Below are 16961 nucleotides of genomic sequence, written 5' to 3' on the forward strand. Positions count from 1 at the left end.
AAAAGTGAAGAAAAACTTAGTGTGCTATTATTTACCTGTTTTTGTTTGTTTTTGCAGTGCTTTTGTATTTTTATTTTCGTAATTTATTTTTTATATAACTAGATAGATTTATTTTGTCGTGAACAAAGACTTATCTTTTATTTTTTATATAACTAGATAGATTTAATATAATTTTTATGATTTAAAATTTTATTATTTTTAACACTTAATCTACTCTATAAATCTATATATAAAAACAAATGTCTTGCTAAAAGTTTAAACTGCCCATAACCCACTAAAATTTTACAGTTGTTTTTTACAAGTGCTTAAGGGTAAAATATGTAATCTACTACATATATATATATATATATATATATATATATATAAATTTGTGTTATTTTTGTTAGAAACAAATTGAAATCAAATTTGTGTTATTTTTGTTAGTAACAAATTGAAATCATTGATAGTTATTAGTTATTGGATAACAAGTGGTTAATTATTGTGGTTAATTATTGGTTTTTTCATATTATTGAGGTAACTATAGTAGTTTATTATTAAGTTATAAGTCATTTGAATTAACTTATCACAAACCGCTATAAACTTGAATAGAAATAACAATTATCAAAAGATATTTTTTAATTATAAACTACTATAAGACATCCATTCAAATTTATGACTAAGCAACGAGTCAAAATGGGCTACCCGGCCGTTTCGGGCCGAACGGACTGCAGGATTTTTAGGGTCGGGTTAAAAATCCTGGTTTAAATACAGGTTGTAATAATAGAGCCCGAGCCCGGCCCTATACGGGTTCTCGGGTCAGCCCGCACGCACATTTTTTAAAAAAAAAATCTTTTAATGATCCTAATTACTAACCGAACTTGCACAAGTTAAAAAAACATGATCAGATTGCATAGCTATATGCACATAATTACACAGTTTATAATCACACATAGCATATTAACATAGCTATATAATTAATGAAACTCAATCACTCAAAAAAAACTTAGATATCAGATGAAGATATTCATCGTATTATGATCAGCAGTTGTTTTCACAACTCATAATTGGCGATGTTGAGTTGAAATAATAAAGCATATAACAGAAGAAAAATAAAACTTGTATTTTTTTTTTAGAGGATAAATCTTATATTTTGACGACTTAACACTAAATATTTAATGTCTATAAAAATAGAAAACAATAAATATCAATACCATGAATAAATTTAAGAAAGAAAAAGCAAGCCTTTTTTCCACTGCGAATGATAAATATGATTTCTAACTTCTTGATCTTTGAATGATATTTTCAAAACAACAGGATTTGAAGCTCTAACGTCCACTATGGCAACTTCTGTAGTCTCCCATATAGTTTAACTTTTTCTTTTTCCCAGGCTGCCCGTAGCCTAAATGGGCAACCAGCTTTTTCGGACCGGGCTAAAAAATCCTGAATTTATTCGGGCTGCAATTTTTAGGTCCAAGTCCTACGTTTTATTCGGGCTTTTGGGCCGGCCCATTCGACCCGACCCATTTTGATAGCTCTAAAGAGCACGACGTTTTTTTCGTCACCAGCGCACGAAGATCAAATACTAGGCTAAAGATACTTCATAGTAATGATATAAGCTCTCTTATTTACTTTCTTTTGGTACAAACTTCCTCTCAATTTTAATTTGATATAAGAAGACCAATTTTACTTGCAGATGACAAATCTTTGATTTACATATATGGATAATTGGCTTCTTGATGTCAAACTTAATATACAACACTTTTGAATTTTTTTTACGCATAATTATCAGAAGATTCATCGTTGTATTGAAAGTTATTAATTATTATCATATAGATCATGTTTACAAAACTTGACATTAGTAAAGTATCATTTAATATGCTAACAAGTTGCATCAAAATTAACATCTAAAGAACTTTTATCAAACGCCACATGAACACACATAGTCATGTACACATCTTCACATAGATTCTCATAATCAATTCACGTCTCACATAGGTTCATATGTATGCAATGTTCTAGTTTGACTCTACATGCATGTGGTACCAAGTTTTGGAGGTCGGAGTTATGTCACCGAGCGATCCACCATCATTAAATAATTGGAGGTATATTACAAATTAATCCACCCGTCATCAAATATCCATCATTAAATAGGAATGACAATGATGATAATGTAAACTCGACAATGCATGATCCATACACAAACAAATCATTTCATCATCAACATTTACTCCCATAAATAATTTAACATCATCTTAATATTCACATCACCAACATCAATAAAACACCATCACTTCGTTTAGGCAATTTGCATCTTAGATAATTCGTCAGTTAGGCTTTGATAAATTTAATTATTGAAAAGAAATGACTACTTTGCCCTTGACCGATAAAAGTGCCGCCGTAGTGGTGGAGGAACAACAATTTTGTACCTGATGGAAACGAGACGAATGCGAAGATTCGTGAGCCATCAAAAACCCAACAGCAGAACTCTTCTCCCTCTTCACGCTCCTTCTTCTTCCTCCTCTCATCTCTCCAACACTATTTCCTTCTTCTATTGCGATTACAAATTCATCTCTTTCAATAAACCTCTCTACACATTCGGTCGCAAACATGCCAACTTTTTTAAACTCTGGTTTTCTATTGGCCTTGGTTTCGCACTTTCTGCTATGCTCGCTGTTACGCTGGTAACAATTTTTATCAGTTTGTAATTGGTAATTTATTTTGTTTTTATTCAATTTGATTTGATTTGTTGTTTTTTGTTTTAGATTTTGGTTTGGGAGGTTGCAACGGCTTTGAATATATGTGGAGAAAGTAATAAAGTTCGAAGTATTGCTAGTGAAATGCTGTTTGGGTTTCCGAATTTGTTGTCGGGTTTGAGCTTATCACTTGCTGATGCTGGATGTATTTGTGTTTCTACTATTGTGTCTGTTTTTGTGCATGAATTTGGTCATGCACTCGCCGCTACTAGGTCTATTTTTTTATTCTTTGTTGCGTTCTATGCAGCACTGACACTGAACACGACACTGACACTTTAATACTGATAATAATTTAAAAAAAAAATGGAAGTAATTGAATGTAATCACATGCGTTGGACACTGGACACACATTCGACATGAAGTGTTGGTGCTATGTAGGTTGCATTTATTAAAATTGAGTGATATCACAGACTATTGTTGGAAGAACCATTCAGATGAATTGGTTATTTTTTATGAGAGAATGTGTGAGTAGACATGCTTCATACTGAATGCATTCTTTGTTGATAAATTTCCTACCGAATGTCGCATCAATAGGATTCCTTTTCCATAATTTAATCTGTAGTTGAAGCAGATTCATGTTGTAGATGAACAAGTGGGAATAAATTCATTTAATTTTAACATTTACTAAACTACTAATAAATTGGTGAACTCAACATAGGTTTAGGGGAGAGTTTCATGAGTTTGAAAAGTAAGATTCACTAAGAAAGACATGTTCTCTCACCAAGCATGTCTATTTATATATTCTTTCACCAAGTAATGTTGTCGTCGGGATCACCAGGGTGGGAAAGTGAGTATGATGGTAAAAACGTGGGATTGGGTGATCCATGGCAATACTTGTCAGACCTGTTCCAGGTCAGATTTCACGACCTGGTTTGCTAAAAGTCTTACTTTTCATTCTTCACCGTTTCTTTCGACTGCACGTGAGCCCACCGGCACCCACGTGACACATCCTTTTCCATCTCGTGCCTGAGTAGCACACGACCCTCCTCTGACCCCTCTTTTGCTACTGTTGGTACTTCTGAAGACTCGAATGACTGCTGCAGTTGTTCCTCTCCGCTGTTTTTATGTGCTCCTTGCGCAGAAGCTGTCGAGGATAGGGTTTAAACGAACTGAGACTCATTCCTAACTCTATTAGAAACCTTAATAGAGAAAATAAGCATAACTTATGAGAAACAAGTTTCATGGATTTGAGTGAGTTGCATTAAATACTCCCATATATGTACCTTGATAAAAATAAGGGATCAATACAAATAGAATCCCTTTATTCTCTCCTTTTATGAGTAGATTCTAGGTGCCCCAGGCTCATAGCATTTTTAAACATATTTCAACATCAATATTGCAGCATGTTATTTAAAAACAACAGGGGTGTATTTCCAATGATCATTTCAGCAGTAGACTTTTTATTGTTCTTTTATTTACTCTGTGATTATGCAGATACCAAGAATATCAAATTTAGTTTTGCTTGAAATGTCAAAAGCTAGATTCTCATGCCTTATGCTATTGCACCTTTTCAATGGAAAGCAGTGAGGGAATACAAATAGAGTACATCGCCATCTTCATCGCAGTTCTGTTTCCTGGTGCCCTGGTTGCCTTCAATGATGATTTGCTGCAAGCTTCAGAACATTTGACTGCCCTCCGCATATATTCTGCAGGCATTTGGCACAATGCAGTTGTAAGTTGAATTGAAATAGAATCCATTGACACTACTGCTGTGGAATATATACATTAATGTTACTCAACAACCTTTAGTGTTTAGTCCTTCACACACGCACACAGTGATTTTCAGTAATCCTGTCTTGGAACTAGCTATCATTTGACCTTGAATGTCTGACCACAATTTAGTAAATTGTACAGGTGTCCTATCAATTACAATTTAGTAATTTACAACTACTTCCATCCGCGTATTTCATGTCTCTCTTTGAGAAGGCTGTTTCACCCTTGTTTACATTGGGGTCCTTGAAGTTTTACGTTTGTACCACATCGGTCCTTTACATTTTTTTAATTTCAAATTAGTCCTTTAAATTTGGCCTTTGTAAAAGATTAGTCTTTTTCCATCCAAGTCCGTTAGAAGGTGTCTGTGTGGTTGTTTTGTGCTGATGTGGCATATCCAATTAAGCAAATTTCATGTTTTTATTACTTGTTATTAGAAAAATAAAAAATGTCAGTGTTCATCATCATATTCTTTAACAAACCAAATCAATTCACCCAAGCTTCCAACAACACCCAAAGTTTTCTCTTTGTTTCCTGTTTCTGGATTTGCATTGCATTTCATTCTTAGTAACTTACTAAATCAGATCTCATTTTTTCTTTTGTTCATTTAAATCCCAAATCTTAATTTTTAGGTTTGGATTTGAATGAGATTTCTTTTGTTCATTTAAATCCCAAATCTTAATTTTTAGGTTTGGATTTGAATGAGAAAATGTGTAAAATTTGATGGAGTGTAACCAGTTTTGGATGGCCTGGAAGATGGTTGAGAACGAAGGGGTTGTGAGGAGTAACTTGTTTGAACGGATTTGCTGGTTGAGTAAGATGGTCCAAACGGCATTGGGTTTGGAAAGGAGCTGCGAGATGTGTGGGTGTCAACGGGTAGTGTTGGATTAGGTGGTTTCTTGCTGTTCTTGGTGAAGGAGATGTTTTTGAATGCAGGTGAAGATGAAGAGGGTTTGCGTGTGATGTTGGGTGGTGTTGGAGATTTGGAGCGAGAGTGCTGAGGTTGTGTTGGTGACTGTTCGGAAAATGTTGACGAAGGGATGAAAATAATACACCGAAGTGGCTAGATTGCATCGGCATTTGATTTTATATTTCCTAGGTTAAAGATGAAGATGATGATGGGATAAAGATGATGGCATTTAACCTTGATTTCCTTTAGATTCAACAATATAAAACCTAACAGTTTTAATTTGAATTTTTTTAATTTCTTTTTAAAAGATGGATACAAATGAAGATGTTGAAGATGATTTTTTTTAGGTTGATGAGTTTTGTTTTTTAATTTGGTGAAGATGTTGAAGAATATGATGAAGTTGATGAACAGTATTTTATCTTTTTTAATTTCAATAGAAAGTATTAAAAAATAAAATTCGTGTATTTGGATATGCTACGTCAGCAGAAAACGGCCACATATGCACCTTTTTTAGGTTACAGTGCAAACATTTTATGACTTAAAGAACTAATCTGAAATTAAAAAAACATAAAGGACCAATGTGGTCAAACGTAAAACTTAAACGATCCCAAGATGCATTTGGCCGACTAAATATTATCAAACTATATGAATGATCATATCACATATAAGTTCCGAATTATGGTCACTTGCAACACAACACAAATGCAATAATCAAATTGTTACAAACACTGAACCTGTGCAACATTAAATTTTAAATGCCGAGTTACAAAAACTCAAGAAAAGGATGCTCTATGAAGTGCAAAAACCATCACTCTGTGTATTATTAAGGCATCTAATATCACACAACGCAAGCTTCTGACAATAAGACAACAACTTAAAAATACTAAAGGGCAAGTGGTGTTCCTTGTGTCTATGGAGGCCGTGTTTTCAGTGCTGTGCATGTTGCAATGAAGATCGTCGGAGAGAAAGGTCCATGTTTTAGTGTTGTACACATTCCCTGTGAAGGTCGTGTTTCAGTGATGGCTGCCAGATAGAGTACGTCTACGTGCGTTGCTGGAGAGGAGCTGTTCACTTCATATGTTGTGTTTTGGAGCTGTGTTCTGTCTCTGTTTCAAATGTAAAGGAAGAACAAATAACGTGAAGGATGAAATAGGGGTTTCTTGTGAGTCTAGGCTAGATTAAAAAGCGAACTCAAATTCATAAAATCAGCCCAAATTCACGACTTCATGCAAATTTTAAACACTATTTCACCTGAATCAGTGCAGAAGCATTTCCACATTCATTTCAGCTCGTTATGGCTACCTAGAATGATATGACTACACTAGTTAACACTTTTAACAATCTGGATGTGTATATGAATGCTTGTATATTAGTTTAGGCTTTTATATGGTCAAGATTGCTTATTGCATTTATACAACTTGAACCTTTTTCTAGTGCTGTGCAGCTTGCGGATTGACATTATTCCTCCTGCCCTTGCTCTTGTTTCCCTTTTACAGCAGCGGTCATGGTCCAATGGTACTACTTCTAGATCATTTTCGATTGACCTTTTTCTTTGTGTACATATCATCTTATTGCATGTATGGTGGCTATATGTGAAACAGGTTATGGATGTACCCTCAACGTCACCTTTGTATGGTTATTTGGCTCCTGGTGATGTTATTCTATCTGTGGATAATGTACGCATCAGAAATGCACAAGAGTGGTTGAAGCTTAATACATTGACATATGGCATCCAGCTTAAAAATGTAAATATTTCCCAGCACACTGGAGACCTGGCTGCTCTCAATAATGGGAAGGGTTACTGTGTCCCTAGTCTTGTAATGGAAGCAAGCAAAATTACTGGATTACTGGAAAATCAACTTGTTTGTTCCAGTGAACTTAATGCCTTCGTGAAAATTTCATGCTCTGGCAATATTACACTAGATGATGGTCAGAGTGAAACTGATCTTTCAAATGGGAGACGGAATATGTACTGCTTAAACGCTAAAGACGTTGTCAAACTTGATAAGTGTGGTGATGGATGGGGGCTAGCTAAATCAAATGGAAGTAGCTGTACATGCTCTCTGGTAGATAATTATCGGAATATTAATAACCTTTGTAGTTTGTCTCTACTCTAAGATACAATGTATACTGAATATTCACTTGATATTTTTCACAGGATGAGTTTTGTTTAGCTCCAGTTCAGGAGCCTGGAATGGTATGGGTTGAGATCACATATTCAAGACCTCAAGAATGTCTGCGTGAAGAAAACAGTTTTCCAGTTTCGACAACTTCCAGCCTTAAAGAAAGAAATTGTGGTGCTACTTTTATTTTTGTTGGTGATGTTATCTCAATGGCACATTCAATTCACCTCACATCATATCAGCCTCGCTGGGGACCAAAGATTGTTGCATATTTTCCAAATTTTCTGGAAAGGTTTTTAATATGGACGTTCCACATCTCTCTAGCTCTGGCTCTTCTCAATGGTTTACCAGTAAGTGATGAACTTCTTGCTTATTTTAGTCTTTGCCTTATATGCAACCTTATTTGATGTTTCATAGAATGATTTATTGTGATTTACTGACATCTAACATAGTAGCTAATAGATAGCTTTACCACAAACAGAAATCTGTTTGATGAAGATAAAAATATTATAAAAGAAATATAGAAAAATTAAGATAATGGAGTAATTACTTGAAATTACACTTGTTTGACCAGCTTAATTATTCGATAACTTCAGACCTTTTTTTTTCTTCTGGAATAGTGAATGTTAGTATAATTTGTATTATGTTGGAGGTGGAGACAGAAACCTTTCCCTCCTTACCACTTCAAACCTTAATTATGTTCAATAGATTATGATAATACAGTTAGCCTGCTGCATGGTGGGGTTAAGTGGGATGGTATTGTGAAAGATTTTGGGTTTGTAGGTTAAAAATAAGTCTATAGATATAAGTTGGGTTTTAGTTAAGGAAAACAACAGGCCTTCAAGAAAAAATTGTTACTATAATGCTAGGAAAATGTTAAAAATGTTATTTTTTTGTTGTTATTTTGAAGGTTGAGTCAAAAGAGGTTGGAGTGTTTTAGTGAGAAAAACTTACTAGATAAATAGATCTGACTTCTGAGAATTACCAATGTCAGTTAGTTCCTTTTCATGTTGCTAGTAGTAACAAGACTAAGATGGCATCACTCATGTATACCTAGGTCGCTCTACATTACATAATTCCTGCATATGGGAAACTTAGTAGAAGAAGGCTAGTAGAAGGGATCAAGTGCAATTTGTGCATTGTATTTATCTCCTTAATTTACACATTTACACTTTAAGAAACTATGATTCAGTTTGTTTAATTTTTCTTGCAAATTGACATTCAAACAAACTGCTTTTGTTGATGGTGCAACAAAGATTGAAAGAGAAGGATAATGTGTGTACAAGCCTTTTGATGCATTACTTCTGAGAGCATAAGAATGTTTTTGATGCATTACTTCTAAGACCATAGGAATGTTTTGATGCATTAATTCTGAGACCAGAAGAATGTTTTTGTTTCCATTGTTAATTTTCCTTTGATTATGATGCTATTGTCAGGTGTATTTTCTGGATGGTGAATCTATTTTAGATGCAACTTTATCTCACTATACTTCGTTAAGTCCAAGGAAGAGGAATAAGGTTCTTAGACTATGTCTTCTTTGTGGGTTACTTGTTTCTATTATTGGCCTTTTCCGTTTACTCCTTTAGTTATTTTTGATATCACCCTTTCTTGTAATTTGAAATGAGTTTAAGTCAACTCCGTGGACAAAACCTGAATGTTCAGAATTTTGGTTCAATCCTCTGAAGGAATCAACTTCCTATAGTGAATTTCAGGTGACTTTCAATAGAATATGATTTTTATTGATCTAATGTTTGAATTATTAATGATGATATTGAATTAACTAGTACAATAGCCACAAATATTTTCTGTAGGATGAGTTACATAAATAAAATGATGTCATAATGTCTTATTATAAATCTTGTCTAATTACCAGCCTCTCACAATGCTTTTACACGTTTTTTTTTTCAGTTCAAAATAAGTTAATTCAGATGCATTTTTTTGGAGTAATCTTAGGAATGCAACCCTTGCATACTGAAGATATCTTTAGGCAGAACAATAAAACTCCTAAATGCAAGTCTAAAATTCTTAAGAACCAGTTGTTGAGGATCAAAGTGTACTTAACAAGTTTGCTAACTAAAGACCAAGACAGTACTTGATTGAAACATAAAGATCAAGTCAGTGCTTTCTACATCCCCAATTTTTTCTACCATATCCCTCTCCTTGACTTTTATCATGTTTCACTTTTCCCAGCATGCATATCTCTTCCATTTTCTTTGTGCACAAAACCCTTGCTCACACCTCCACTTTCATCCGTTTTCTGGTGGGATACCACTCTCACCCTGATGCCACTACTTTCTCCGGCACATGTGCTCCCATCTCTGACCATAAGATTTCTTCTTAGTTCTATGGCGCCTTCTTCTAAGTTGAATAAGAGTTGTACATATTTTTTCCTCTGTATTTTGTAGGTTTTCGAAAATCTAGGTTTCAAATGTATGCATTTGTATAATAACATCTAAAAATTAATTATTGATAACGTAAATTTGTCTTGTTTGTTTAGTTTATGGAAACTTAATTTTTAGATGTTATGTTGCGTTTCCTAATATTCGAAAGCTGAGTTAAAAGCCCTATCATAACATTTTGAAACTAGGTTTCTGCAGGCCATAGAAACAACAAATTTACTCTACGAAAACTAAGTTTAAGTTTTCTTTTCTGAAACTTGCAAAATAGATAGAAAAAAAGGTGTGAACTTGCATGGTTCTAAAACAAACAATTTACTCTACGAAAACTAAGTTTAAGTTTTCTTTTCTAAAGCTTGCAAAATAGAGAGAAAAAAAGGCGTGAACTTGCATGGTTCTATGGTGAAGAAATCTGGCATTAAAGATTGAAGAGACGGTATCCGTCAAAATAGGGTGGTCGAACGGGAGGTTAAATGTCTCTGATGGAGGAAGTGAAGGGGAAAGAGATGTGTGTGTATTGTGTGGAAAAGGGATGTTTTGAGAAGTAAAAAAATTTAAGGGGGAAGAGTGTGGGTAGAAAACGTAAATCATATGTAACCTCACAATAGTTTGTTAATTTCTTTTCTTTCACACCCGGTTCGGATTATGAAATCCGAAAAAATATAATATGTTAGAGAGTGTTTCTAATGTGTTTTTACACCTTTCATATTATAAAATTCGAAATGTTGTAGGGCGCGCGAGTGTGGTAGCAGTGCCAGAAGCCAAAAAAAAAATTGAGTTAGACAATGTAAATCACTGCTGGTATATAATATATATACCAACTTTTCTTCATTTCTGTAATATATATATGACCGGGGAGCTACTTTTATCCGCCATGTTTTCTTAAACACCACACATGTCCAGAAGTACTACGTACACTTTCAAACGGAAAAAAAATCGTTATATCTTTCCATTTGGAGGATGAAAAAAATCTTATTTTTTCTTTAATTTACCAATCTAAAGCACATGTGAGGGTGGGAAAAGAAGTTCCCATATGATTATCATAGTGATTAAAATCCATAATTTAGTTTCTTAGGCTCATTCTTGGTTTGGTTAGCATGCTGTATTAATTGCATCCATTCCCTTGCTTGTGTTCATTTCATGTTGATTAGTTTGATATTATCTATATCAAGATTCAAAGATAGCATACTTAAAGTTTTTTATATGACCATCCATAGTACCCATGGTTTCTCCCATTTATTATTATTATTACTATTATTAAAATATAAAATTGTTTGCTTCAATATCTTAAATAAAAATATATTTCTAAACCTAATTATAGCTTATCAGAATGCATCAAGAGACATAAAAGCAGCTTTGTTTTTTAGTTTTCTTTGGAAGGGGGGCATACATCTTATCTTAGTGTTTGACAAGTCTAACATCCATTAAATTATCTATCATATGAGGTCATGTGCTTGTGTGAGATATTATTGTTAAGGTTCTTGTAATTAAATAAAACAAAACAATCCAATCTAATTATAATTGGATTTTATTTGTTTATTTAATCAAGTTCAGTTGTTTCAGTTTTTTTCCATCGTATCTTCAAGTTAAGCAAATCAATCCTAACCATAGTGCGCCCAACAGTTGTTGGGTAGGTAAATTAGAATAAAGATGCAATAAAACAAGGACTTAGCCACATGTGGGGACTCTAAAGCACAAATTGGACCCATTGTTCCCACGTCGGTAGGTTCAGTTCACAAACAAACTGGTTTTTTTCTTAGGAAAAGTTTGAGTTTTATAAATTTAAAAAGTGGTATCTGATTTGATTTGGATTAGTCGAGGTTCAATTTGATTTTATAATGTAGAAGGTTTAGACTAAAAAGAAATATTTTGAGATATTTAGGTGAAAGAACTTAATAAATGTAAGATAGAGTACAATGCAGAAAAAAATAATGGTTTATTGAATATAGTGCAAGTCATATGTTATAGTGATGAATAGTTTAATTCAGGGTGCCGACATACCCGACCTTCTTAATTTATAATATGAGATTAGTTAATAGTGTAACTTCTTAACCCACTTGGGTTGAAGGTATGCTGCTGTTGGCTTAGAGTGTGATTTTTTAGTGTGATTTTCCTCAAGATTGTAATTTGATTCTATTTGATGTCAATTTAAGTGAGTTAACTTAACTACTTAAAAAACACCCTAATATATCTTATAACACTTTTATTAATTCCTCTAAAAAACACTATAATATTAATTTATGATAATTTCTAATATATTTTCACAAATTGATATATATATATATATATATATATATATATATATATATGTGTGTGTGTGTGTGTGATTTTTTGTATTGTTTGATGTATATATAAATTAAATATATTATATATAATTTAATATTTAATTTATATATATATATATATATATATATATGTGTGTGATTTTTTGTATTCATTGATGTATATATAAATTAATTATTAAATTATATATATGTGGTGTTTATCTTTAAGGTCCATTGTTTTGAGATTTATGTGGTGTTTATCTTTGTGTATATATTAGAGGAATGCAGTATATTATATGTTAAATGTATGTTTTAAACTTTTGGCACCACTTGAAATGTTTATGCTGTGTTTTTTAATGCTTCTACTGGATTTTGGGTTAGAAAACACAAAATAATTTTAGTAGAAGATCCAAAAACTTTGGTAGAAGCATTGAAAATATGCTTATAATACATGAGTTTGTGTTGTCTTTTTTATTACCTATTTAACTCTTTATTTAAACTATTTTATTTATTTTATATTTTAATAATATTATTTTAAATTTTAATTAAAAATATTAACTCCCATAAAAATATAAAATATCTCACTACAATATGAACAATATTATCAATATTCATATTATATATAAAGAAAATAACACGTTTTTAAACTGATTTTTTCTCTTTCCAAAATTAACCTCAACTTTCAATACCAATAGAACATATAACATATAGATAAGTGTAAATTCAAATATGATATGAGTATATACATGTTCAAATTTTTTTCTTTATCTCATAAAAAATGTAACAATCTACACGAGTATAAAAATATAACAAACACGATATATCCATTTATATTTATATGCATTACCGCAATAAAAAGATTGGAAAGCAGTGATAGTGTTTTTGAAAATCACGGGTAGCAAAACATGTGTAACAGTGCACTATGTACTAGTGATGGGTGATAAATCATCCACTTGGCTATAACAGTCTCTAGAATATGTTTCATACTATGGAACCATGCATGCTAGATGTTTAACTGTTAAAGAGACTTGACTAATTAGCTGCATGAATGAAGCCATGACTTGAGTGATAAATTTCATATTTTCTTATGACATCATTAAATTAAGGGCATCTCTTCCAAATTCTATAAAATATCTTGACGGGTATTATAAATGTTTGTTTGACCATTCAATCTATGTTTTGTCGTTACTAATTAAACATATGGAGGGGACTACAACAAATGTGGCGTGGGGCTTCTATTCAACTTGTGGTATGAATTTTTTGAGACTGAATTTTATTGCATCATCATGTGATTCTCTCTAGACTCTAGGGTACTTTTCAAGATGTGCATCACGTATCTATGAACAACAAATTTTTTTCTAAGCTTAAATTCAAAAGTTTGAATTCAAGTAGCACATGTATTACCATTCAAATAAAATCAATATAGATAAAACAATTTGTAATATTTAACAACTAATGCAATTAATGCATAAGAATCAATTCATATTCACAAGTTCGTTGAAGAACATGTGTTACATAATTTAATAAGTAGGTTCATCTATTAAAGGGTAATATTAACTATTAAAGGGTATGTGAAACAATGTAAGATATATTTGTGTTGGACCCACCACCTTTGACACAATGAGTCGTTATGCTATATCTATATGCCTATATACTTTACAATTAAGAATTCTTAAGCCTTGTAGAGTAGAATTCCCAATTTGCTGTGATAAGTTTTAATGACATTTTTGTACCTTTGTTGCTGTATGAATGTTATAAGAGCAATGTGCTTCTGTCTGTTAAAAAATGGAAAAACAGGAAACGAATGCGCTTATTGCGGTTGGATATTTTTAATAAAAATGTGCATGTTTCAGACAATTTTTTAATACTATGTTCTTTATTTGTGTAGTAAGATATTGAAATGAAAAACTTATTAAAGAAAGTAAAAAATTAATTAATCACATGGGTCTTTTTTTATTACATGAGAAAAGGAAAGGAAAAAGAAAATGTTATACTTGATAAAGGAGACACGTAAAGCATCAGCCAGAAAAAAGTTTTGGAGGAGGATTATAAATTTGAACAAGTGGCTCGGTAATATTGGTGCCAAATTTTGCAAAGAAATCTGCACAAACATTTCCTTCTTTAAGAACATGATGAAATGAAATCCTCCAATCCATACACATATAAACTTTTATAAGCTCTAACAAATTAGAATAATGATAAAAGTGAGAGTTTCATTTTTCACTAACTAAACTTGGTGCAAAGAGTCGGAGTAACAGATAAGAGATATGAATCATGCTTCCGAATATAGTTTGATACCCACACACAACGCCTGAATCTCAGCATGAAGGATATTAAACAGACCAACACTCATATGGAACCTAAATATGAAGCTCCCATCATGTCTTCTAATGAGACCACAAAAGCCAGCCAAACTTAGATTTGTTAGTGCACTCCCGTCTACATTAAGGATCCATGTGATATGATTACCTCGTTGCCATGAGACCTCTTGATAAGGTTTAATATAGCATTTTGCTCCCTAATACTACCAAAAGCAATCCACAAAAACCGACTTGTGAGGTGAGGATTGACCCCACTTATAAACACATTGTCAGACTATCTCTTATCCGATGTGGGACTCTTTAACACACACCCTCATACCCAGTACTGGACATAAATGGTGGGTGGACCGATAACGAAAACCTGATAGCAGGTGGCCCAACGAGTCTTAGAGAGCCTCTGATGCCATGTTATGAAACATGGTATCCATGGATGAAGGAGAGAAAAACTATAAAACTATTGTATTGATAGTAAATAGTGATAGCTCAGTTGGTAGGGACAATGCATAATATATGCAAGGTCCAGAGTTTAAAATCTGACCACCACCAAAAAATAATGATACTGCAAATGAGTTAATTGTCCCACTAATGAAGTGGTTACAACTATATACACTACTATAGGACTAATACTACTTGTAACTAACCTATATCTCTAATATTCCTCTCCTTCCAAATGATCCAAAGACATGCCAGTCACACCACCTAAGAACAAGAGCGAATGTCCTTCCTGAAAGCATGTTCGCCAAAAAGTTGTCTTGCATGACAACCAATATCTGATGGAACAACGATAGTTATAACCAACCAGCGTTGAACGAGATGCCAAATGCTACCAAAGAAGTCACACTCCAAAAATATATGATTGATCGTTTCCTTTTTCCCCGCACCCGTCTGAACACAAAATCAAATCTGATGGAATTACTCCTCTTTAAATTAAGTTGTCCTTCGTGAAAATTCTCTAATTAATTGTTCTTCACACAAAGAGTGACACCTTTAAAGACATTACTTTACTCCAAATCAAGTTTGAATTTCATAAATATTGATCACTAGTTAAGTAAAATACATTTTTTTAACAAAAAAATTAAATATTGACGGGAGAGAATACAGTGGATAGAGAAATCCTACAAAGACCCTAATCACAAAACTATTGTTGTCAAAAGTGGACCGGTTAGTTTAATCGGGAAACAACTAGTCTATCAGTTGGTCCAACCACAATTTAATTTTAGTCGGTTAAAACTAAATTGAATCGTGGTTGAACAATATTTGGTTCAAGTGGGTTTGATTTTTTGTTTACCTATTCAATTTATTTTATTTATATATTTAATAATTATCAGTTTAACTATAACTTAATGGAAAAACAATTATACTATTGATTTGGAGGTTTCATCATTGTAACGAGTAATCACAACTATTTTTAAATGTATTGAAATTTTAAAATAGTTATTGATTGTGCATTTGGTTAGTCAAAATAGTTCATCGTTTTAAAAAGTTCTGTTAATTAATACAATCATACCAGTCTCTAAATATACTTACTTAGTATCATATTAATCAATATATGTGCTTACTTATTATCGTATTAGTCTCTATAGTAAAATAGTTATTCTCAATATTAAAGAATTGTTTTAATTTCAAAAACTATTTTAACTAATGAAGTGCACGATAAAAAATTATATTAAAATACATTCATAAACTAATTATAACTACTTATTACACTTTTGGAAACCAAAATAGTAGGGGTGTGAATAGGCCAGGCCGCTCGTCAGGGGTCTATGATCCGGCCTACTAAAAGTCTGACTCGGCCTAACTCGTTTAATAAATAGGTCAAGCATGAGCTTTTTAAAAATCCTATTAATTTAAATGGGCTAGGCTTAGGCTTATAAAAAAACCTATCATGCCGGCCCTATACAAGTATATTACATTTTCCCACATTATTATTTATATAGTAATACGAAGAAAAAAAAAAAAACAACAGTTCCTTCAAATTCTCATATTAAGTTGGTGATTTTTTTTTATCACATTGAAGATTTCATGCATTTTTTTCCTGCTTAAGTGCTGATTTTGTTTTCAGTTTCTTATTGTTTAAAAGCTTGTTAAGTTATCATTAAATACTCATATTGTTATTTGATTTGTGTGAACTTTTGAGGCTTGGTACTAATACGTCTAAGGTTGAGTATGATTATCAGATTAAATTTGAAATCCTTTTTGTTATCAGACATTATTCTTGAGTTTCTATCCATCTATAAATTTTACGATTGTGTTTTATTAGTTTAATGTGTATCTAATTAATGTTTAGTTCTACATTAAGTATGTTCCACAAATTGAAAAGAAAGAAAAATGGATGAATGAACTCTATTTGATATTTATAACCTAAACTAGGCTTTTAGACCGGCTAATAGGTCAGACCAGACTTTAAAAAAGGCCAGACGAAGCTTAAAACAAAACCTTGAAGAGATAAAAGGCCAAGGCTTAAGCTTTAATTTTATCAACCAGATCTGACCTATTTAAGCAAAG

General features: G+C 32.5%; 1 protein-coding gene across 1 annotated transcript; it reads left to right on the forward strand.

Moving 5' to 3' along the window:
* Positions 1–2286: 2286 nt before the first annotated feature.
* On the forward strand, positions 2287–9238 carry LOC11421731 (membrane-bound transcription factor site-2 protease homolog). The gene is made up of 7 exons (XM_003628916.4): positions 2287–2660; positions 2742–2944; positions 4257–4404; positions 6787–6867; positions 6954–7418; positions 7511–7825; positions 8912–9238. The coding sequence occupies exons 1-7, from the start codon at positions 2409–2411 to the stop codon at positions 9059–9061; spliced, it is 1614 nt and encodes a 537-aa protein (XP_003628964.2). The 5' UTR covers positions 2287–2408; the 3' UTR covers positions 9062–9238.
* The last annotated feature ends 7723 nt before the right edge of the window (positions 9239–16961 follow it).

The sequence above is a fragment of the Medicago truncatula genome, chromosome 8, assembly GCF_003473485.1.
Source record: "Medicago truncatula cultivar Jemalong A17 chromosome 8, MtrunA17r5.0-ANR, whole genome shotgun sequence".
Taxonomy (NCBI): Eukaryota; Viridiplantae; Streptophyta; class Magnoliopsida; order Fabales; family Fabaceae; genus Medicago; species Medicago truncatula.